This window comes from Canis aureus, chromosome 23 (assembly GCF_053574225.1).
Source record: "Canis aureus isolate CA01 chromosome 23, VMU_Caureus_v.1.0, whole genome shotgun sequence".
NCBI lineage: Eukaryota > Metazoa > Chordata > Mammalia > Carnivora > Canidae > Canis > Canis aureus.
In genome coordinates, this window is record NC_135633.1 from 31,474,032 (window position 1) to 31,499,473 (window position 25,442).

The following is a 25,442-nucleotide window of genomic DNA, read 5'->3' on the forward strand; positions in this document are numbered from 1 at the left end:
AGTGGATATGGGCCTGACAGAATGTAACTGAAGGAAACTTGGACTTGATCCTTCCTCCATGTTCACTCTTCTGTGTTTCTCCTGTTTCCGGGGGGTGTTTGGAACAGAGGAAGCCCCTCTCTGTTTACTCCTTATGTTCCTCTCAGCACTTCTGGGGCTTATCCTAGAAGGGCTATCCTGTTTTCAGCCCTTGTTACTGGGTCAAGTATTGTTGTACTGTTACTTGTACTGGACCCTAGGCTTTTCATTCATTTTGTCCTGTTTTCTCCTAAACAACTGTCTTTGCTTTGAGGAAGAGTCCTTGGGTCTTTTTCTGCCCATCTTATCTATAGTCACTGAGAAGAGGGTTCTGCACACAGAGGAACCCCGATGATTGCCCTGAGAGAGACTAGCTAGGGCTGTCTGTGATTGCAAACACAGGGACAGGTGGGGCTGCCCTTCCCTGATTTTGCTCATCCGTACATCCATGTGCCTGTCTGTCCTTTATCAAGCACCTTCTCTGGGCTAGCACTGGAGGTACAGAGAAGAATAAGACCTATTTCTTATTCTTGAGGAGCATGCAGCCAGTTACCTATCAAAGAAGACAGATTTGTAGGATCCAAATATTTCACTGCTAAAAGCCCTCAGGGAGATGTATAAAATATGGTGGGAACCTGATACGGGAGTGGCCATCTGTCTGAGAAAACCTCGGGTGATTTCATCAAGAAGGTCAGGCGATGTTTAGATTCAGCCTTGGTTCTGCTTTGCCCATATCATAAGGTGGGGAGTTATTCTTACTAGTCAAGTAGATTTACAGGTTTTTTATTACCATCTTTTTAAACCCTTCTCTCTGAGTTCGTGGCTCAGAAATCTATGTCTGAGAATCTGTTGTTACATGGTTCACTTCAGCTTCTATTTGGCACTTGGTTTTCATTCAAATCTTCATTTTAACACCTGCCAACTCCTTCCTCAGAGCGGCTATCAAAGAACACCTTTCACTGGCCTGCCTTCTGTGTCTTCTCTCTGGTCCTGCTCAGTCTTGGGGAAGGGTATGGATGTGAAAGCCATCTATAAAACTTAATTTATTATTATGAGCAGCAAACTGCTACAAATATGGCTACAGAGTAAATTTTCTGCCATGAAATAACTGAAAATTGACCCACTTTTCTTAAATGGGGCCAGTGTGAATGTAGCTGTCCAGTACAAGACATAGGCCAAGGTAGAGACTCACTGAATGACCCATCAATTAGAATATAAAACCTTAGTATTTCAAGGGCTGTTGGTAGTTGACTTTTATTACAAAGTAAAAGGAAAGAACATGTTCATTTGTATCTGAGATGTTCAGACAGCAATCAATCAATCACTCTGGCTACCGTGTTGGTCATTCAAAGGAAGAAACATTTATTGACTGTGCACTCCAACCTAAGAGGGATCTTTCCAGAAGTTTAGAAGCAAATGTAGACTATGTGGTCTTTGCACAACAGAAGCCTGTTGGGAAAGGTGGGAAGCCACCAGCACAGCTACCCCACAAGTTACTGAGAAAGCAGTTGTAAAAGCGCAGGAGCAGTGCTGTGGCATGCAGGTGATCACCCAGGCATCCTGACCCGGCAGCGGACACTAGCTACCCTTCCTGGTTTAAACAGTTACAGACTCTCTCTTTCTCCAGTTAGTCCCATTTAAATGTTTATCCATCCAGCTGGGACTGGCTTTCAATTGAGCCTCATTTATATTTGAAATCAGTCTTGGAGGAAGGAAGTAGAGTCCAACTGGTAAGAATGGTAGTAGATTCCTTTCTCTTGCTCTAAGACGTAGCCTCCTGTCAGCCACAAAGAGCACTTCTTGTGTAAGAGTACAAGATTGAAAGCCCTATCAGTCTGGTTTGCCACTCAGTGGTTTTTATGACCCACGCACCTTATATAATTTCTTTGGGCCTCAGCCTACTTACAAAATGGGGTTGCTCAGGGGACTAAATAAGATAATGTATGAATGATGCACAAAGCCTGATATACAGCTTGAAGACAATATCTGGATCTTCTATTGACCTTCACCTTCTATTTTGAGTAGAAGGCATATAGTATAAGTTGTACCCATAACCTCATATAGGGCTCACAGAATGGCAACATAGAAATGTGAGGTGCTTGTCTAGATCAGACTCAGCCAACTTTGTGAAGATCCAGATAATAAATATTTTAGGCTTTTGAGCCATATGGTCTTTGTTGCAATTACTCAAGTCTGTTATTGTAGTGGGAAAGCAGCCAGATGTAACTTACAAATGAATGATGGTGTGTTCTGATAAAACTTTATTTGAAAGTAAGTGATGGACCAGATTTGGTCAGTTTGCTGGAGTTTCCACCTCCCGGTTTAGAGGCTTCAGGACAGTGATACAATGACAGTTGCCATCTACTGAGGTTTTACCATGGATGGCTTAACTACATATTATTGTTAAATTAAATGACTTTTTGTTATTTTTTTGGATCCTGATTTTCTAAGGCAGTTCTAATTTCACTCCATTTAATCCGAAATCGTATATTAAAACCATGTCCTGTAACACAGTGTGGAGTTTGGAATTGGGAAGACCTCAATTCAAATCCCCATACTACCTTTTTAGTTACTATCCCCGGGATGACTGGCAAATTATTTAACTCTATATGCCTCAGGATTGCCATCTGTAAAATGGAGATAATACCTAACTCAAAATGTTGCTGAGAGGATTAATGAGATAATGTATGCCAATTATTTAGCACAGTGGGTAACATAAGCAGGCATTCAATAAATGATAGCTGCTATTACTATAATTGAGTTAGTTTGTCTTAATGTTGTATAACTTCACCAAGAAAGTCACAAACTAGAAAATAACCTTTGCCGGTGCCAACTGTATGAATGTTTGGGTCAAGAGCTATGGTCCTCATAAATACAAACCTTGACAAAGAGAGCTGAGATAAGCCCAGCAATGGGGGTTAACATGCAGCTCAGTGGGGAGGCAGCAAGATGGGTTCAAGGCCATGAGTCCCGACTCAGGCCCACCGCTTCATGTTTTCCTACTGCTCTGTTCTTCTTGGAACAGAGTGTATGTAAATTATTAATTTTGCAATTAGTTTAATGTCTTATTCCTTCCATTAGAATATAAATTCCATAAAGGCAGTGTTGGATCTAACCCAGTGCCTTGCACACAGCAGGTACTCAATGGGTATTTGTTGAAATGAATCAATGAATGAGACGGGAGACCTAGGTTCTGGTACCTGTTGCCTAGCTTGTAGGATTGCTGCATAGTTACTTATCCTGTTTTGGTTTCAATTTTCTTATCTATAAAATGAATGTTCAGATGAGACAATGCGTTAGGTCCTCCCAGTACAACTAACTCACTAGATAGGGTCAAAACAACTTTAATTTTGATGATACTGTAATTAATTTCAACAAACTTTACCCAGCACTTACTGGATGCCAGGCAGGTGTGTATTAATTCTAGGGAATACAGAGATGAGATATATCCTCCACCCTCAATAATTTTATATTCTAGTTGCCTATATCTTACTTTGTTCCAGGAAGGACTTACAATGGGTCTACTAATCTCAAACAATACTTCCCAAAGTGAATTTTGTGGAATGCTAGTTCTATGAAGTCCTCAAAAACAAGCTTCTGTGGTCAAATAAGTTTGGAAAATATTTTATCCTATAATCTTATTCTAGAAAGTCACACTGAATATTAATACATTAAAGGCTTTGAGAGTCTTACAAGAATAAAGAAACTTGCTTATTTGATTATCAGAGCATTTTCCAATATGACCTCAGAACTTTCTTTCCCCTATAACCACTTATGATAATGTGGAATCTTCCATTCCACAAAACCCTATTTGGGAACCCCTGCCTCTAGTGAGCTCGTCTTAGCACACCATGTCTAGTGCACACATTCTGTGGTACTCAGAGACGGCTTCAAGGGGCAGGTGTTCTTGGGGAGGGTAAGCTCTATATGTGAAATCACAGGAACATTTTAAATACTGTTAGTTTCTTCAAATGGACCAAGTTATACCCTGGGGGTCTGCACTGTCCTATCGGTTTCAGGGTTTCAGAGGGACTCTGAGTACCTGTGGGTTAAATGAGGTTTGCTCTCAGCCAGCAGTTTGCTTCTGGAGTAATCATACCCCCATTAGCCAGTATGAGGAAGCCTCCTCTGGGGTGACTTGCTGACTTACTTAAAGCAATATGCCCATCTTTACCCACCACTAAAGCTCATTAATTCTACAAACTCCTGAAACTCATCAATAATTCAGAGAACCCAACTGACATTAACAATCCCCTCTGGAAGGACTCACATCAGGCATTTGCTAGAGCCAAAATAATGTAATTTCAAGGTTTAGAGAAGCCCTAAGCTTTTCAAAAGAAAAGATGCCCTTTAAATGACAAGGGACCACTTTATCTTCAGCTTTCTGCGTAAGCCTATAAAGAAGTCCCCTTGAAGCTAGCATCAGGTATGACAGGAAGACTTTCTGAATCCTTGAAGACAGTTTTTAGTTAAGTGGCAGAGGGGCTGCGTAGCGACCCTATCATATATCGGAATGTCCCATTTCTTTATGGTTCTCTTTCCAGTTCTCTTGTACTTTTTCACCCCTACAGTCACTTCTCTAGACAAGGTCGGTCACATCATCTCCCATCTACATGATGGCAAGAGTCTCCTCATTGGTCTGTTTGCCCCCAAACGTTCCCCCTGAGCTCTTGTTCCCCAATATGGTCGGACTGATTTTTCAAAATCACAGATGTCATCAAGTCATCATCCTGCTTTAAAAAACTTTTCTCAGGCAGCCCAGGCGGCTCAGCGGTTTAGTGCCTGCCTTCAACCCAGGGCCTGATCCTGGAGCCCCAGGATTGAGTCCCATGTCGGGCTCCTTGCATGGAGCCTGCTTCTTCCTCTGCCTGTGTCTTTGGCTCTCTCTCTCTCTCTCTGTGTGTGTGTTTCATGAATAAATAAATAAAATATTTTAAAATAATAAAAAAAAACCTTTCTCATATGTTTCTGCTAAAGTTCACAATCTTGGTCTACAAGGCACTGCCTAAGTTGGGGTGGAGGGTTTCTTCTTGCTAAGTGGCCCCTGAACTTCCCCTATCATAACCCTCATCAAACTTGTTGGAATTATTTGTTTTATTAGCATCTACTCTGCTAGACTGCTGGCAATACAAGAATAGGAAGCATTTCTGTTGTGTGGTATCCATATTTCGGGGCACTTAGGAGGAGTTTGACATCTTTGTTAAGTGCATGTTGGTTCTTTAGTCTCTAGTGATGCAAATGGAAAACAAAGAACCAAAGTTGGCTTGTCTTGGCTGTCATGATACTCTACTCTGACAAGTCCTTAGTTTGTAGGGTAGAGGTCTCTGAATTTTTTTTTTTTTTTTTAGGATTAGTATCCATTATACCAGAAAAGTCAGCAGGATGGGGGCCTGGTTCAAACCCAGATTTTGGTAATTGAACATTTGTCTTTTAAAACAAGTTATGATTCATTGGCCTAATCCAAACAAAGGTCTGGTGATATTTTCTGAACTAAAGATAATAAAATGGTGGTTTGAGAGAGAATGTTTCACTACCTAGTGAGGGTGCCAGTTTGGAAGGCATGGTTTGGAGGAAGAATATTGGAAATTATGGGACATTCCTGGTGACTGCTGATAGAAGGAGAGAATGTTGGAAATATGGATTAGGTCAGGAAATTAAAAATCCTGGTTCTGCCACTTGCTAGAAGTGTGACCCAGGGTGGGCCCCTCAACTACTCAACTTCAATTTCCTTTTCTAATAAAATGAGTATAGTTATATCTGCTCCCTTAAAAAAATTCAAAGGACTTAAGACTCATGGATATGAAAAATATTCAGATAGTAGGAACAAATTCTACCAAATAGATGGTAACATTATTAAATTGAATCCTTACTGAAGATTCCTCTGATAATGATTATGTGAAATGCCTATTTTAGAGAGGCTCACAGGTACAGCTCTCTCTTTCCAGAATGACTGTACTCTCAGGGGAAGACCAGCATATAAGATGCATGGGACCTTGCTTCTCAACACCAGGCATCCATCTGATGGGTCCTACTAACACCTTTCCTGTACTTGACAAAGATGTTCTGGTTGGAAAGCATTCAGTCATTCATGTTTTGCCTAAACCTTTTCCATAAGTTTTTAGACAGCAGTTGCTATCTCTTATGAAAAGCCAAGTTAACTGTTTTCTCGACAATTTGGAAAATTACTCTGGCTAATGAAGTCCTCCAAATTAGGGGTGAGAATAAGAATGTGATGATAAAATAGCATTGCTAACATTTACTGAGCATCATCCCTGCCCGTGTGCTAAGCATTTTACATGCATTCGTTTGCTTAATCCTCATGCCAACCGAATGATGTAGGTCCCATTATCAAGTTCATTTTACAGGGACTCCCAAGTGAGGGGAGGTTAAGTAACCTGCCCAAGGTCACTCGGTTAACTGTTAGACTTGGGATTCATTCTCAGGTAGTCTGACACTGAAGTACTTGTCCTTAACCACTGAGCACATATCCTGTGCCACGTGATATGTTAGGACTTCAGGACAAAAAGATGAATGTGGCATGATATTTCTCGTCGGGAGATTTGGATTTCTTTTAGGTGCAAACATACCTGACCTTTCTCAGATTTATTCTTAGAATAATAAGGCCGATTTGGAAAACGAGGCACTGCCTAGTTAATGAAGATGTTTAACATGGAATTACTTTGCCTGAAAGGGAACACTCCTCAAACAGAAAACTTACCAAACTCGGGCCTTCTCTGAAAAGGAATAAAAAAAAAAAATCCCAAACAAACAGATCATCTACTCCCTGAGGTCAGGGGTCTGTTTCCCCAATTCTCCAGAGCCTGTCACAGTATCTAGCACACAGTACTACTACTAGTGGGAGCTCCATATGTGGTTGTTGGATGAATGAACATGGTGACAGTAACGTAATGTAGTTGCTGAGATTTCTTAGCTTGCTTTGGGGCCTCTTCTTTTCTCAGGTCACCCACCCTGGTCCTCAGTATCTTAATTCTGATGGATTAGGAGCTGTAAGGGATGGGCAGGGTGGTATAAGATAGGGCAGAAAGAGTGAGGGTATATGTGTGTATGGGCAGGGAAGGACAACAGCACAATGGTAACAGATTGAACACCTTAGGGGGAAGAATGACACTTCAGGTATATCAACCACCTTGTGACCAAAACCCCACCCTTTGGGCAGTGAATGCTGTGACAAAGCTGGGGAATGTGGCAGCATCTAGACACCATGCTTATGGGGTGTATATACATCTCTTATATACACATTTCTCCTTTTATGCTCATACACAAACACACACACAAAGACAAAAGGAAAATAGAGGAAGGAAGACCATACCTTTAACTACCCTATCCAGATAGTGCGCTTGGGGAATAAAAGACAGGATATTTAAGGTAGGATCAAGTAAGTGCAATATTGCCTGCCATGTAACCATGCCAGGTGCTGAGGGGACACAGGGGGATGGGCCCCACGTTTGGGACAGACCTGCCATGGTGGGAAAAAGAAAACCAAAGACATGATGACATGAGAGAGGAGGGAGAGCAAGCACATTCTCCAGGAAGGGTCAAAAGGAACTTCAACTCATTCTACGATCCAGGAGTTTGGAAATGTGATCATATATAAGAAGGCATATGGATAGGGAAAACAGGAGAAAAAGAAGGATGGGAAGCTGCAAAAGTGGCCATGCTCCTGCTCTGTCAGATTTGTTCAACTTTATGGAAAACTAGAATTTGTCCTGTGTCTACCCAGAGCAGCATCCAATTTCCCGCTGGGGGAAGCAGCCATATAAGAACAAGTGCACCTTGTCTGGGCAGAGGGGTTTCCAGAGAGCTGGAACCTAGAAATATGCAAAATTGGAATCCCCTTTGATACACACTAGGGAAGTGGGCTGAGCTTCCCACTCAAATATACCACGAGATTATCTGTTTGCCATTCTTGAATTTGCCATGGACACATGTGCCCACACAGACTTGAATGCAGAATGCTTGGTGTTCTAAGTAAGATGCGTTTCTCCTTTGTGCATCTTACACAGAATGTAAGGTGCAGGTCAATGGATGTCACTGTGAGAAACAGGAAAAGAAAAGAACACCTGCCCACTTCTCAATGCTCATTAGCTCAAAGAATAGAAAGATGTATGCTTTGTTTTCCAATGGAGGGGTTGCATCCAAGCTTTGACGTACTTGGCAATCTAAGGTTTTGCTTCTCTGTGAGGATGGATGTCAAGCACTGCCCTGAAATTAACTCCACAGTGCTTATATGTGACTGTGTGTTGAAAGCAGGGCAGTCCTCTTCGTTCCCAGCATCAATCAGTATTGCTATCGCATCTTCCCCACCTGGGCTCCTCATGGCTATTCGAGGAGCTTCCCGCCCACCCTTCTCTCTACAGCTCCCCAGCATGTGCTCCCACAATGGCCAGACTCATGGTCATCTTCTGAAAGGCCTGATGCTTTCTGCCAGGTGGGCCTCCATCCTCAGCTTGATTTCACATGTGAATTCAAAGTCCATAAGTAGGCCTGGACTGCAGTGCTAGGGTCTTAGGTGGAAGCCCTGGGGTTCTAGAAACTGTAAGAATATTCTTCCTTTCTTCATAAAAGCATAACTTTTATTTTTTCAGTTCACTGGGTAGGACAGACACTGTTGCTGGTCATCAATATATATTTGCCTCAGAAGACGGGTGGATGAGAGGCTATGTTTCTAGTTGAGGAATCCACATGGTCTCTGTTTCTAGATGAAATATGCTCCTGGAGGCTGTCATGCCAAGTGGAAAATTGGGAAGAGGAGATTTTAATGGGGCCTGCGTGCTTTCCCTTCATTCTTATAGACGCTCTGGAATCCACGAGAGCACAAGATAAAAGAAAGGAAGGTGGAGGAGAATGGTTTATTAAAGCAGAAGTCCATAAACAAAGCTTGAAATGCTGAACAATGAAAAATAGGGCCAGTCCACAGGTAGCATGGCCCAGGAAGCATTTCTGGCTAAGGTGAACACTGTCTTGATTCTGGATTCTTCTGTCACACCTGTCTTATTCAAGTTCATTCATCTAATTTTTCAGAGTGACCTAAAATTTCTTAGACATCACTTCCCATGCTATGTCATCTGAGAACAATGATATCTAGGATCTCCTGGACCTCCTGGCTCAGCCGGTGCTCTTAGCTTTCAGATCGGTTGAGTTTTGAAGAGAGTCATGATCATAGATTGTTGTAATAACTGAACCCAGCTGCAGAAGAGCTGGGGTTTCTCTCACAGGGTTGGAGATGATGACCAGGGTGGCTGAGACACCATCAGTGGGATCCAAGTGGCCATACTGCCATACAGCATCTGCTCTGAGGGAGTCCTTTCACATGTACAACCTTGCTTCTCTCCAAACTTAGTGGTGATAGCCTGGCTCTGGTGATGAGGACAGATTATATTTACTCTGCAGGCTAATCTCCCCAAGCCTAGGGGCTGACTTCACAGAGCTCTCTCTTCTAATGTCATTTTTTTTTTTTTGCCATTTCATTTTTAAGAGCAATGATAATAAAGATCTATATTAAATGTGAATATGTTTCTAATACCTTTTAAAGATCCTTACTAGTTTCTCTAGATCACAGGCATGAAGAGTATCCAGTGGAAGTGACTGAGGCAGACTCAGGTTGCAATCAATGCTGTGGGTTTCAGGAGACAAAAATGGGCATTTGAAACTTCAAATTCTGGCTCCATAGATCACTGTCCTTTCCTAAACAGTGACCTTGAGACACAGTGTAAGTCCAGAAGCTGGTAATGGCCAGTCAATACCAAATCCAAGAGTTTTCTAGAAACAGAATAGAGCTTCCTTCATTGAAGATGGAAGGGGTAACTGGATCTTTGGAGTCCAATGCCATTTATTTATAAAAGTCATGCAGAAGTCCATACTGTGGTCCATGCTTCCATTGTTTGAAAATCTTGGTACATATGTCCTTGAGTATAGCCATTTAAAAATTCATCATATTTTAAAACAGTAACTTGTTTTTAAGATTTTATTTATTTATTCATGAGAGACACAGAGAGAGAAAGAGAGGCAGAGACACAGACAGAGGGAGAAGCAGGCTCCATGAAGGAAGCCCGATGCGGGACTCGATCCTAGGACTCCAGGATCATGCCCTGGGCCAAAGGCAGGCACTAAATCACTGAGCCACTCAGGCGTTCTTAAAACAGTAACTTTCAGAAAAGATGACACAAAGTCCATGAGTTTGCACTGCAGATGATGGATTCAGAACTTCACAGAATTCCTTCACCTTTCTCCCCAGGACTTAGGGATGAAGATGATGACAGAGTCATCTTTCCTCTTAGGCCATGCTTATTTTTTCAACATTACACAATGTTTCTTGTGCTCCTTCTCTATTCCTGTCACTATTGGGAAGCTAGAGACAGGGGTGGCGCATGAGTCTGTGAGGTCTTATGGTCTCTTCAGCATTTCTATGCCCTTCAACATGAAAACTTCTTCTTCTTCTTCTTTTTTTTTTTAACATGAAAACTTCTTTCCTTGACTTGCCTTTTATCAATACAAGTTTCCAAATCTTTCTCTTAGGGTAATCCCAAGAAGCTTCAGGGGCCCTCTGTCAAAGGCTGTGGAGAGCATGGCACAACGCTCTTCTCTGTCATTGTCTGGGACCCTCAGTTGTATCACTGGTACACATTAGGTCATATTAAGCAAAGATTATTACAGCAGGTAATGGTTAGGGTGGTTATAATCATATGAACTTCTTCAGATGTTTGACAAACCATCAGAGAGATGTTCTTATTAAGATCTTGGATATATTAATCCCTTTCTCTTGAGTGAAGGATCAGTGAGTAAATGGCCATTGGCACCCACCTGAGAGGGACTCACAAAGCCTTATTAACCTCCTTAAAGTTTCCCACCCCTACCACGTGTGGGCTAACATCCCTCAGAACCATCAACTCATCAAGCTCTTGCTCTGATAACTTGGGGTAGATCCCTGTTCATTTTCTCTGTCCTTGCCAGCATCTGTCCTGTCAGGTCACAGGTCCTGTTGTGAGAGAGTGCTTTTAAGGACAAGGACAGGGTACTCACATTGGCTCTGACACCCTGTGAGGGTCTTAGAAGCTCTCGGTTAAGGACAGTCTGATTACAAACAAGGAACCGGAGAGCCACCATTCAAAAGTAGACAAAGAACTCCAGAAGATTTCTTTCAGTTTTTCTAATCTCTCTTTATCATGAAGTCTGGCTGGGCTTACTTGAGTAACTGCATCATCACAGTATTATTTTGATCTTTACTCCCAGAGGAGGATTTGTGTAAGAATCAAGATTTATATGATTGGACAGCTCTCCTGAAGCCTAGTAAATATTTCTGTGTATCTGGCATCTTGAACAGTCACAGCTTTGGGGTCAAGGTTGGAATTTTACAAATGTAATCAGAAGTTGGCATTTCCCACATGTGTTTTGAGATTTTATAGACAAGGGGCACTGAAGTGAATAAAATAACAATTGTAAAAGTGACCAGAAATGATAGTACTGTTTTCAAAGAAATTGAAAAAAATTAGACACCTTCTCAAATTTAACTATGATTTTTAGCTTTCTGTAAAGAATTGGGAGGGCAAGCCCCAGGCTTGAGACCCATGAAATTCCTGAAAAACACATCTCCAAATATGTTCTCGATGACTCTGTGCTGACCATGTACTTGAGAAACAGAGCCACGTCAATTCATCTGACCTTAACGTCAGTTTCATATGTGCACATGGGAGCGTTACTGATAAGTGAGAGTGGAAATGAAAAATCCCTTCTTATTTGTGGGCTATTTTTAGGAGCAGGATAACTCAAGTTTTGGGATGATGGGTGTGTAGTTCTGTGGTCAGTGGAGGAAGAGGAGGCCAGGACTTCATCATCCCTGGAGGCCTCCTCCAGCGTCCCCCATTCAGTGATTCATGGAAGGAGAACATGAAGCCCCTAGCAACCATGTGGTCTGCTCATGGTGCTTTCACCAAAGACCTTTCTTGAAGATGCAAAGAGACACATAACTCCTCACTTAAGGAATTAGGATTCAGTGTGAATAATCTTGCTTTTTGACAAAGATTCTGTCATTAAAGAAGATGCTACTGTCCATTTCCCTTTTGTTCTGAAAACCAACCTCCTTTGAGAAAAATCAAGTAGCTTCCATAAAAGAAAAGATGGACCAAAGCCTCCAAAAGGAGCTATTTAATTCTTGCTATAACAATCTGCTCCAGGAAACGTCACTGGGGTGAAAAGATTCTTATGCCGGGGACTTGACCATAAGGAGCCAGACTTGTCTTGTTGTTTAATGCCAGCTGGCAGGTGATCAAATCACTCTTTCCTGTTTATGGAGGCGGCGGTGTGTAAATAAACAGGCCCTCCTCTCTTGTTTCTGCTGCATGGAGGTCTTTGAATCAGCTTTTTCTCTGGTGTAGGACATAACTAGACTACAGCACATGAGCTAGCTGCGCTATTCTGACCTCTTGTATAGGAATGAAATCTGACAAGAGAAAATGTAACACTTTGAATTTCTCACTTTTCACATCAACAGCTTTTTTTCCTTTCCTAAATGTTCCTCAAAGGGAGTGAGGCTCCTGGCAATATAAGAAGGTACTCCTTGTTTCTATCAAAGATTCAAAAAGGGCTTCTCCTTCTTTCTATTCCAAAAGGAAAAGGAAGGCACCACCATTGTTTCTCTCCTTTGCCTTTCCTACCTCCCCTTTCACCAGACAAGGTTACTGAAGTGTTCCTTGAGCGCCAAGGGTTTCTCACTGGGGATGCAGCTGGCCACAGGCAGAGACCCACAGAGAGCAAGGTGCCATGCAGGGACATTAGACAGGGACAAAGGAAATGCTCACCACGGAATGAAAGGTGATAGAATTCTGAGCCAACGTCCTTTCATCTGCGCCACTATGACTAGTCCATTACTTCTTCAATGTCCTGTGACATTTTTCTGGTATTTATGACTGCCAGCCTCCCTCTTGAATTGTGCACATTTACCTTGATGCATTTCTTATCTGGAGGGGAAAAAGCATCTGCAATCCCAAGGAGGAATTTGCTCTTAAGGAGTGACAATGGGTATGCGGGTGTGCAGGGCTAGGGGGTGGGGCGGGGAGGGGATGCTTTGACATCTTGGCATCAAAGCACACAGGATGGTCTTCAGGCCAGGCTGATGAACACCCATAAGACGGGAGATGTAGCACAGCCTGTCGTGAATCATCTGGGATTGGCCTCAGGGAGAATTTCCTGAAATCCCTCATCATCATTTGACTGAGATGAGATGCTTTTATCTTATAAAAGTCAGACATCCGTAAACTTTTTGGAACTTGGTAAGGTGAGCTGAGGGCTCTATAAGCAAGTGAGAGAAAACAGAATGTACTTTCTCCAGGCTCTGCTTTTGGTTTTAATGGGGATGGTCCCCTTCTGGGCTGGGAGGCTAAAAGGTCCTCAGTTACCTCAAAAGTGGAGTTTAAAAAAGAGGGCACCCCCCCCAGGTAACCAGGGCCACTTCACATGAAGGGGTGTCCAGGACAATCGTAGGGCAGGATGACACTGACACGAAGAAGCCACCCAGAGGCATGCAGTTAAGGCACTGTGGCACCTTCTGCTGGGGACAAACCAGGGCGGCAGGGGGAGGGGAGGCTGTCCTTGGCTCTGGAGTGGCTCACTTAAGAGTCTGGGGTGGGTGACAAGGTTCGCAGCTCTGAGTGCAATAGTAAAGAGGAGGCACAGGCTCGGAAGGTTGTAAACCAGATGCCTTGTAGAAAACCTGGACTCTGTCCTGTGGGCCACAGAGCAAGCAGCTGGTGTGGACACCTTATACCAACACCAAAGCTCAGGAGACTAAGCCTCAAATTCCTGTTCTACTTCTTACAAGCTAAATGACCTTAAGCCTCGGGTCCCTGAGAAGGAGGGAATAATACGTGTGCCTTCACAGGGTGACTCTTTGGAGTGCAGAATAATGCAATTAAGAGTCCTTAGCACATGCTTGGCACATGGTTAACACTCAAAAATCAGAAGCCATTATTATTGTTAATAAATGCAAGGGGTTTACGGCCACTTATAAACAGAGTGATATAGCGGGGGCAGAGGTGATGGATTCAGACCAATTTCAGATTACAAAACAAAAGGAATGAAGCCTAAAAAAAAAATGAGAAAAGCAGTAGCTCCTTTTGCTCAATATTTCTTTGTTCCTCAAAAGGTCTGGGGCTTGGCTCTCAGGTTCCGTTAAGACCCAAGAGGTGATTTTTAGAGCTGAAGAGACACCCAGAGTCCTGCCTTCCGAATCCATGTGCTTACCATCTGATCACAGACTGTCCCTTTGAAAAAAATGGAAGGGGAAGAAAAACCACACACACAAACCAGTTGATTCAATAAAGAGCTTTTTGGTGAGTGCTCTTTCCAGGATAATAAACCAAGCAAAACGTCTGGCTGTGTTTAAAATCAACAAAAGCAGCAGGAAAGGCAGGAAGAAGGGAATGGAGTGATCAGCTTGTTCTGAGAGCTGCCAACAATGCTGTTTCAGCAGGGGCTGTGTGAGGAGCCCCCAGAGAGAAGAGAGGAGACAAATGCAGACAGGATGGAGGCTGAGGACAGGAGAGGGAGGGATCTAGGCCTGATGGGAGGCAGATGTGGCCCAGGGCCTGGGGGAAGTTTTCCCCAGGACTCCAGGCCTATCTCGGAGCTCAGGCCTAGGGGCCAGTGGATGTGGGGGGCTGAGAGCTACGCCTAAGCCCTCCTATCCAGATCATGAACTTGATAATAATGGCCACACTTACTGAGAGCTATAATCTGTGCCAGCCTGTGCTACTCTCTTCAAGTGCATTATGATCCCCATTTTATAGGTGAGCAAACCAAGGCTCAGAGAGGCACTGGGACAGTCCACAGCTGCTAAGGGGCAGGCAGGTGCCTTATTCCTGATTCCCAGCTCCTTAATGAGGGCCCTACTGCATCTGGCCAGTATAAGCCAGGCTTATATAAGCCAGGGTATAAGCAAGGCATGCAAACCAGCTAACAGACATCTGGGAAACTCAGACTGAGAGGGAGAAGGTTAAAAATGCCCAATTGTAAGTTTAAGTCCAACTGCTGCTGGGAAATGCCAGCCATAATGTCACCAGATGAAAGGACTTTTTGCCCAGCTCCCACATGCGAACAGAGGCAGCACTCCACACCCCCCCAGCAGCCACCCCCCCACTCCCCCCACCCCAACCTGCCATACCGATGGTGCAGTGCTCGCCGTTCCAGCCGGGGCTGCACTCGCACTTGCCGTCCCGGCACGTCCCGTGCTCCGCACAGCGTGGATGGCAGGCCCGCTGGTCACAGGCTGCCCCCATCCAGCCTTCCTCGCAGCGGCAGGTGCCTCCCACGCAGACGCCGTGGCCCCCACAGTCAGCCGCGCAGATCTCTGCGGGGAGGAGGGCAGGGGAGAAAAAAATAAAACCACATTCTGAGCCGGTCATTGTTGCGAACAAGGGTCACACTTGGCTACCTACCTTAGCTCTTGGGAGGGAAAGGTCGGGACTCCAGAGGCTTGGGAGGCTAATCTCCCCAAACAATGACCCTCAGATGCGAACAATTCTTCAGGCAAAAGCCCACCCTGTCCTGAGCCCGTTGCCCTGCCCAAATAGGGTGGACTGGAGGGCTCTCATCTATTTGCTTTCACCGCTGGCCAGCCTGTCCCCGCTTTTGTGCTCACCACTTCCAAAGGGGCCCGGCCTCTTGAACAGATGTGAGGAAAAGTCAAATTTAATTAAAAACTGGTTATGTGTGAAAACAAAGTGAGGACGAGTCCCCGATGGCCAAGTGAAACGCTCGTGGGTCTGGCTGCGGCTTGTGCAGGCGTCCGGCCCGGCAGTGTGTTCCAGCCTTTACTCTACTCCAGGTGGGGTGAAAGGTGGGTCGGCCCCCTGCACCCCGGGGTGGATCCTGGGCGCTGGCCCTGTGCTTCTGCCGCCTGTGCTCCCTCCTCCTGCACACTGCTTTGCTACTCCAACTCCAAGCACCGCCTCAGTGGCCCTTCTGATCCAAAGCAAATAGCGGCAGGACGGTGTCCCAGCCAGAGCAGAGTCACCCAGCCCTTCACAAAGGCCTGTCTGTGAGTTGGTGCAAAACACATGCAGCCCAATTCACAAGCCCCTCTGGCTCGGGGGTCAGTGACAGCTTCCCAGTTATACGGGTAGAGGTTGTGACGGCTCCAAAACCAGTTTTCAGGAAACAGGTTGAGCAGTTGTGGCCACTGATGCTCTCTGCCAAGACTGTGAGAGAGACACTGCCTGCAGGCTGTGCCTTATGGCCCCACCGTCTTCAATTGAAAACCCCAACGCTTTTGTTCTCTTTCAAACTAAATTAACTGGCACTGGGTCAAGTTGCATTTGCCCATGACAGCTTGGAAGATTCCAAGCCATGTTCCTGGTTTAGAAACTACTAATAGTCTAGCTATTTTTGAAAAAGGACATAAATCAAAATTAGATCTCAGAGGCTTAGACCTTCCACATCAACCTACAAGACAATGGCTACAATGTTTGTGAATTAAAAAAGAAAACAACCACAACACAACAGTTGATTCCTAGGCCTGACACCTTGCCAGGCACACTATCTGAAAAGCGAAGTACTACATGCACGGACACACCGAATTTCTCAGCTGCCTAGTGGAGAGAGGTCCCTTGTAAAATGGGTGGAATGACCTGGAGCTGGGGGCCCCTGGGTTCTAAGCCAGGCTCAGCAGCTTCTGAGCTGTGACTGGAAGCAGGTTCCTTGACATCACTGATGTATTGGATGTGGGCAGTGATGATGACGTCACACGGCACCGCTGCTGGCCATCAGGGCTGTAGGGTGCACTTAGCCGAGTGGAAGATAGAAAAGGCCGTGGCAGAGATGCCCAACTCAAGAAAGGTTTCTCAGGAGAGTGAGCTTTAGACTCGGAGTCCAAGGACCTGGTGAGCAAGGTCCATGCCCGCTCAGCTCCTCCTCTGCTGTATGACCCACCCTCACTGGGTGTTGGGGGAATCTGATGACATCTAAGGTCCCATCTGGCTCTAAGACCATGGGGGCCTGTGATACAAACACCTTCCACATTACACAGCATCATCTATCCCCAAGGCTCAACTCAAGGGTCTTTACTTCTCTGAGAGTCTGTGACTCACCCTGTGCTTATTCTCTTGCTCCTTGTCCTTCCATGTTACATGGTAAACTGACATTCTGTTTCTGTGCCTGTCTCCTGTCAGACCAGGGGTATCAGAGGCTGCACCCAATTCTCCTGATCACGCCTACTCTTGGCACCCAGCACAGAGCTTGGCACAGAACAGACCTTAATTGAAGTTTGTTGGATAAGAGATGAATCTTATGTGTGCCTGGGGCTCGAGGTGGCCCGAGAATATGAAATAATTCACATACACCCTGCTCAGTCAGGCTGAGAGTAGGTCTGGGCCTATCTCCAGTGAGCTGCCCTAATGAAAACTTCCCAGTACTGTCACTCTATCAGCAGCCCTCCAGGAGTGAGGCTTTCTCAGGACATTCTTCGAGCTTCCTTCCCTTCTCATACAGACATCTTGACAAAGAATGACAATCTCTAGGCCCCAGGCCTTCCTAAATCCTCTCTCTGAAATTTCTTTTTTTTTTCTCTCTCTGAAATTTCTGACCCATCCTCACAGCAGTGACCCCTGGTGACAAGGGAGGCAGGGCCTGCCTCAGGGCTGGTGAGAGCCCTGAGAGGGAAGATTAGTTTAGCATTTGTTTGGTTTTACTCAGCACTTTTTTTCCCCCAGGTGGCAGTTTATGATGTAAAAGTAAACAGCAAGCAGTGCTTCTATTCACCGAGGTGTGAGCCAGGAGAGGGACAGGCTGCAGTGGCCAAAGCTTTGGTGTTTGCAGGCGGTGGGGCATACACAGTTTAAGAGGGTCTAGAGCAGGAGAGACAGCCCTTCCCCAGCATTTGCTTGACTTCAGGCCTTACCTAATGGGTAGGCCATTACTATACCAATCAATCTGAGGGCAACGTAGATGAAAGAGGGTAAGACAGAATCAGATGTGATTCCAAAGACATCTTGCCAGTTACATGACCTTAGGCAACCTATCTGATTGCTGAGTTTCATTTTCTTCTTCTGTAAAATGGGGATGGTGACAGCATCCCTTCAGAGGGTTCCTGATGTATACAGTAGGTATCAATACATTCACACTGGTTTGTTCATTCTTCGAATAGTATTCCACGCGGTACTGAAGACTGTGGCTGGTGTGGGGAATACAGAGAAAAACTAGACCTCATCTCTGTCTTTGGGGGACAATTTAGACAAAGCTCAAACTGGTATTGGAGTCCCAAGATGATCCAAATAATCTACAGCTGTTACTGCTGCCCCTTCTTGCTTATATGCAGTGAATAAAACACCACAAATTTTAGGATCACACAGCTTTGGTGTCTACCCTTGGTTTTGCAACTTGTTGGCTGGGTGATCTACAAGTTGCAAGTTATGAAATTCATTGAGCCTCACTTTCTATTTCTGTGAAACAGGTTTAATAATTCCCATTTCATCCCATTCATAGGGTTGGTGTTACATCAAATGAGGTAATGTGTGGGAAAGCCATTTTTGACTTAACGACTAATACTTATACCAGGGTTTGGAGTTTACAAAATACTCTTCGTACATAATTTCTCACTTAACTATCACAACAATGCTGTCTGAACACCTGGTTACTGTAGGTGAGGCTTCTAACTGAGACCCAGAGAGCACAGGTGGGTTCTACAGGCCATAGAGTCACCTGGTGCTTTTTCCTTCCTTCGACAATTCTCAGAGCAATGTGCAAGACAGACATATTAAGATTAAGGAAACTGATCGGCAAAGAGGCAGGCTTTCCTTGTGGGGACCTCCTGGTTCTCCCAGCAGATCTGTCTTCTTTTCTGGCCCTGTTGCTTCTTCTTTGTTACATCCAAGTCAGCCCCTGGATAAATGCGAAATGAAATAAGATCCCCTACGTAGAATTTCCCAGACACTGAGTCTCATTTTCGTCATCTGGAGACTGCTGGGCTGTCCATCCAAACAGTCCATTTCCTCGCCAGTTTACACTAGACATGCTCTCCTGGCATGAAGCTAAGGTTGCCCGGTGGCTAGGTACCTCCCCATCAGCTTTTTACAAGCTGGGTTGTGAGCTCTTACACAGTTTAATGGAAGGGGCCTGAACATGGTGACTTTGATGTTTATGGGGTGCTGACGGTAACACAACCTGTCAGCATTTGGGTTCTCAGAGCAGGAGACCCAGTGACTCCTGATAGGAGCAGAAATTGGAGATGCTACTTTGTCATTTAGCCTCGAGTTATAGGTTCTGTTGTTATTTTTCTTATATGCCTCACCTTCTTCTTTTTTTCTTTTTTCTTTTTTTTTGTCCTTGAAATAAAAGGAACTGCTTTAGTTTTCCTTTGTGATTTTGCTTTGAAATTAAAGCAGATATAACTTCCCAGAATGGTTGCAGGAAATGAGATAAGATGATGCTGAAGAATGGTCTTTGACAGGTCATCTGCCCCTCACATAACGTACACAGTACTCTGTGAAATTTGGGTCACAGTGTCTCTTCAGCCCCAGTTTCCTTGCTTGTCATATGGGGATGACACTAACTACCAGAGAGGATTGTTGTAGGAATTACTCTCACTTGATTTATTTCTTGAATGCCCACTATGTGCAAGTCCTACAGAGGGCGCGGGGATCCAGTAGTGATCGTGACAGGTCTTTCCTGACCTCAAGGAATTTTCATTCTAGCACAGCAGACAGACACAATGGAAATCAGCTACACATGTTAACTTCTACAAAGTGCCTGGCACACAGTTCAGGGTATATTAAGTTGTGCACATAGAGATTCTTGTGTGAGAGAAAAATGAGGTGTAGTGGTGCTTACACTGGACATCAGAACATCAGACTTATGTAACATAGCGATACCAGTGACCATTTGGTAAATACCCATTGACCTTCATGTGATAAACATCAGAGCTTACTGGCTCAATGCTGGAGGGGTTGAGGCCCAAAGGAATCTTTTGAAGTACTATGGAGGATATAGGGTAGGGTAGACTTAGGCTCAGATTCTGACTTCCCAGTTTCCTTGGGTCCTTGTGGGGTCCTTAGAGAATTAATTACTCAATCTCGCTGAGTCATACTTCCTCATGCCTAAAGAGAAAAGAGTAATAATGGTCCCCCACTAGGTGAGTTGTGATAATGGAAGAAAATGATGCACATGAATGGCCCCATGGAAATTATTATATGTACATGACCAATCAATGAGGACTTAAGATATCTTGTATCAGCAGAGCTGCTGCTTACCTACCATAGAGGTGTCTTCCTGAAGAGCAAAATATTAGCTCTTACAGTAAGCAGCCTCAAAATTTAGGTATGCTTTCTCTAGGCACCTTGCCTGGCACCATCAGCCAAAGCCATCAAAACCCCGTTGGAAGCCATCTGTATTTGTAGCCTCAGCTTCCTCCTGAAATCAGGCAAAAATCCCCAGCTGTCTTAAAATTCTAATTCTGAGCCTGTGAAGTTATTGACTGAACCATACAGGACCCTGGAGATAAACCAGGTCAGTCCTAAGAACAAGTGAGCTCTCCTCTGAAGGAAAACCATGCCCACTGGCCTTCCTTTCTGCACATCTGCCCTGCTCACTGGTGTATACACCTGTGTTCTCTCCAGATCAGGAGCCCACCTAATGGCAGGCTCCAGCTTTTTCTCATCTAGGTTCCCTGGCAGCAGGCACCAGGCATGGCACCGCATGAGATCTTGACAAATATTTGTTGAAAGAACAGATGAATTAAAAAAAAAAAAAAACCTTCATGAAGGGAGCATTATGTCAGTTGGCCTCAACTGTGTCTCAGGGCCATATTGTACAAAATTCATTTGGCGAGATATATTCACACAAGGTTCAGTCTCCTTTGTGCCCATCCTTCTTAGAAACTCATCTGCAATCTCTGAGAACTCTGTAATTTTAAAGGGCCTCAGTCCTTACACTGTCATGCATACTTTCCTTCTTGCTGCTGCCCCCATCACACCCATTCCCCTTCCATGATGTGGAAGCAAATAGGCATGTGAGAAAGAAGTGTAAAGGGTAGAGAAAGATGTAAGGTTTGGCTCTTGGTTAATTGTACCCCCAAAGTATATACATAAGGGAAAATACTGCCCCAGGCTCCTCTCATTAAATGTTAATCCCCATATGAGCCTGGATGAAGCCTGGGGCCTAGCACAGCTACTTTTTAATTTGTCTGGACTTACTTTACAATCCTGTTCATTAAAATAGCTGGTAGGGGAAGCTGTGGTGTTCCCCTAAAGGGACAGGCTTACATATATTTTTCTCATAAAATTTCTCCGGCTTGGAAAGATGTTCAAAACAGCCACAAGTAGGGAATGGAGGAGTCCTCACCTAAGGATCTGTAGTTTTCCGGCTGAGCAAGGAATAGAGGCAGGTGAAACAGAAGCTGGGTCCCATGTGACTTCCTGGCAAGTCCTCTAATAAGTCTGTATTTAGCAGTAAAAGGGATAATAGGGAAAATTGTTCTATTTTGCTTAGGACCTGAAGTTCTTAACATGCCCTTAAGAAATTTTAAAAGAGGGTTAAATCATTTTCAATTGATTCCTGCTAGGATTTTCTGTTTTGTCACTAGCTCATCAGAGTTAGTGCACAGCGTGGGGAATTTCTCTGAAATCCTGGTACACGTTAAGTCCAAGACACACTAGATACCACTTGAAGCAGAAATAGGGAGAACATGTAGGACCTTTGTTGGTGGCACACAAATATCCCATTAAATCCTCAGAATAGCCCTGCAATGATATTTTCATTCCTGCATCATAGTTAGCAAACAGCGTGAAGAGATGAAGTGACTTGCTTAAAGCTACTTAACTAGAATGAAAGGTGACTGTGATTAACACAGCTCTTTGGTCTGTGACTTGTGTGACCAGGTTAAAGCAAAAGCTCAGCCGTTATCTGACGTATTTCCATGACTACTGGTTACGTATTAGATCATTACCCCAACTAGAGTACAGCATCTCTGAGACCAGCCTAAGTCTCCTTCCTCACTCTGACCCAATGTTTACCATTAAGTACTTTTCCTTTTGTTTGTGTGTCTGTTTATCTGTCAGTTCATCCTCCACCTGTTTATCTACCCATCCATCTGTTCAAGCCACCCAACTATCTAATCATGTAACTAGCTACCCAATCACCAGGCCATTTAACAGCCCATCTGTCTATCTGCCTGTCCATCTGTCCATCCAACCATCCATCCATCCATCACCCATCCATCCATCCCTCCATCCCTCTATCCATCTATCACCCATCCCTCCCCCCCACCTGCCTGCCCTCCATCCATCCCCCACCAATCTATCCCCCATCCATCCAGCTATGGAACTCAGACAAGTTACTTCATCCTTCTGTTCCTCAGCTTTCTCATCTGCAAAACAGGGTTTATACACTAACATCTCAGGTCCATCTATGAAGTTTAAATGAACACCATGTAACATGCCTAGTATCATGCATATCTTTTATAGACTAAATGCTGTATGGCAACTGTATCATGTTTATGTGCTGGAAAGATCCAGGAAAAGGGAGGGGTTGATACTGGGGAGAGCAAGGGGATGATGTGAGTATATATGGTGCCCCTCAGTAGCTGGAGAGGACCAGATCTAGAGCATAATCTGAGGGACAGCACTTTGTGGGCATCTGGTCTTCTGGGGAGGTATATGTAGACTGAGACATGTTTAAGAGATAGGCCAAGATAATGAAAGCACTTCACCAATGGCTTCAATGTTCTTCATGCAGTAGAAATCTCTATAAATGAATAGAGGTGGACATTTAAAGGGCCCTTTGGTGAATGAGAGCAAGAATTCACAAAGTACAAGAAGATCTGTAGTTGGAAGGGCCTAGGAAAGTCTAAAGATCATGAACATGAGGTCATCTGGTGTCCAGTGCTCAGAAGTGGGCTGTAAGCTGAGAAGTAGTGAGTGGCTGGGATGGTCATGGGTTTTGCAAGGTGGATGTGGAGAGAGGCAGAGAGACAAGAGAGCTACAAGTGACCAAGGAGAACATCTGGAGGTGAAGGACAATGTGTAGGGGAAAATGATGGAGAAGGAGGGAGCTGACATTGAGCAGGAAGTGGTCTGTTTCTGGCCACAGGATCTCCCTCAGGTGGGTTTAGGAGAAAAACTTAGAGGAGCAGTTTTTGTGATGAGAGCATAGGACACTTCAGAGATGCTTTAGTCATTCTGTAGAGAGGAAAATGAGGGCTGGGAGAGAGGAAGTGCCTTGTCCTTTGCCTCACAGGGACACGTATGTCAGTATTTGAGCAAAAACTTGATGGCTGCCTTAGGAAACAGTCATGAAGGGGCCAGCTAGACAAATGGCTGAAGGGGAGTGCTTCCTACACTCTGTGGCCCCCCTTGTGCCTCTGTACAAGCTGTTCCAAGGTCTGGGTTCCCCTTTTACCTCGGTCTGCCCATGTGGAACCATACATTGGCTTTGAGTTCTGGCTCTTCTTCTTTGAAGCCTCATTTTAGGGTCCTAGCTGGAAAGAGTTTCACCCCCTGCCTTCTCAAAGCACTTGATGTGAACCTTTATCAGGGTAATTAGTCTACTCTGTTGCCTCCACAGGCCTGCCATCACTGACCTGATCTCTACGTTCCCTGGTGAGTCTTCTACAGGAAACGTATCTTCTGACTACATCCGTGTAGCTATTCAAGGTTCTACCATTTTGCAAAGAACAGAGGCTTGTATTCACACAAGCTGGTGTAAGAGCTTGCTATGCTACTTCCCAGCTATATAGCATGCCTCTGGGCCTTAGCTTTGTCATTTATAGAGTGGCAATACTGGTCCTATCTGCCAGAACCCTAAACTTGGTTTGAAAATATATTGATCACCTACCATGTGCCAGCTACTCCTAGAGGCTAGGGATTCAGAAATTATACTAAATTATCCTATCCGCAAGGAACTCAAGTCTACCCACACGTGTAAAGGAGCACCCAGCTGTCACCATGCCCAATACACAGCAGGGTACCTTTCTCTCCCACAGATAGATATCCCCATATTTTGAACAACTTGGTTTCAATATAGCACCCCCTTCCCTCCTTCTCTTACTTAATTGGGCAGATGGCTTTTTAGTCTCAGTGTAGGTTTCAGGAAGGAGCCAGAAGGAGAGGAAAGTACAGAAAAGGAGCATTCAACTCCCTTACGGTAATTGGTCTCCTTTTGACACTGAGGCCAAACCCAAGCCACTCTCCAGTGCATTTCAACTTTCATCCCTATCACCAGAGGGTCAGCGCTGCCCCCAGCCTGGCTCTGTCCCACAGAACCAGTTGGCAGAAAGCTAATGAGCCTTAGAAACCACATGGCCTTTCACCCTACTCAAGGAGTGAGGAGTGCTTTCAAACCAGGCAGAAAAGTGGATTCCAGGATGTTGGTGCATAGCAGTCTCCACACCTATTCCCCCAGGACCAGAATTTCGAACTTTATGAAGCACCTATCACAGGAAGTAATAAGCCACTGCTATTCACCTTAATTGGAGGGTAGGTATCTGGCTTTCTGATTAGAGGAGTTCAAACTTAGCTTGGAGGAGGCCTCCCCTCTTCACCCTCTCTCTACTGCCACAAATATTCCAAGCAAAGCCTCTGCAGACTACTAGTCTTTCCTGAAAAGTGCCACATTCTATTGCATCTTTATACCATGCTTCAATCTTTGACTTCTACGATGGGCTGCTGCTAGGTGCTTGTCTCTCCCTTCTATCTCTGCCAACTCCACTGCAACCTCCATCGCCCATCTTAAATCCCGCTTCCTCCAAGAAGCTACCCTGATCACCCTGAAAGCAGTCACTCTATTCCTTGAACCATGTAGTACTGCCACATACATCATGGTCAAGATCCTTTTTACATGGTTCTTGGCAGTGGCATCCAGTGAAGTGAAACCTTATATGAACTTTATACCTGATTCATCAGCAGTATCAGCATAAACCTCGGAAATGGCAGAGTTATGCAGGGGATAAACGGGCTCTGAACCCAGAGAAGGCTGGATTTGAATCCTTGTTTTCTCAGAGTGTCTCTGGGCAAATCCCTCAAGCTCTCTCAACCCTGGATCCCTGGGACCAACATCATCAGTTTCAGAGACCTATGTATTTGAATAAATCATGAAGCCTATACATGAAGGAGCTCTTTAAAATGTAAATAAAATTTCCATTCAAAGAATAGTTATTATTTTAAAATTACAAGTTATATACTAGCAGTTTGATTCGGGAAGACAACCAGAGATTGTGTACAAGTCATCAGCTTGGGCATCCAAACAGAAACCTGATTCTGAAGCCCAATTTCAGGAGGGCTTATATTTACATACTGAAGAGCTCCAATTCTGATAGAAAATGTTCTAGGGCTGTCAGGGGAAATTCTACTAAATTACAAAGCTGCCAGCTCCTGGTTTATCAACCTTTAACTCTGGCACTATTTAGTACTATGGCTGTCTGGGCC

General features: G+C 44.5%; 1 protein-coding gene across 4 annotated transcripts in view; it reads right to left on the bottom strand.

Annotated features, from left to right (window-relative positions):
* The window catches only part of TENM4 (teneurin transmembrane protein 4), a 2,712,352-nt gene that overhangs the window by 109,225 nt on the left and 2,577,685 nt on the right, over positions 1-25,442 (bottom strand). For all 4 annotated transcript variants that reach the window (XM_077867222.1, XM_077867224.1, XM_077867225.1 and 1 more), the window contains 2 exons: positions 15,194-15,379; positions 7,349-7,375 (listed from right to left, as the gene is read on the bottom strand). In XM_077867222.1, coding sequence (XP_077723348.1) covers positions 7,349-7,375; positions 15,194-15,379 — 213 coding nt within the window. The remainder of the gene's footprint in view (positions 1-7,348; positions 7,376-15,193; positions 15,380-25,442) is intronic.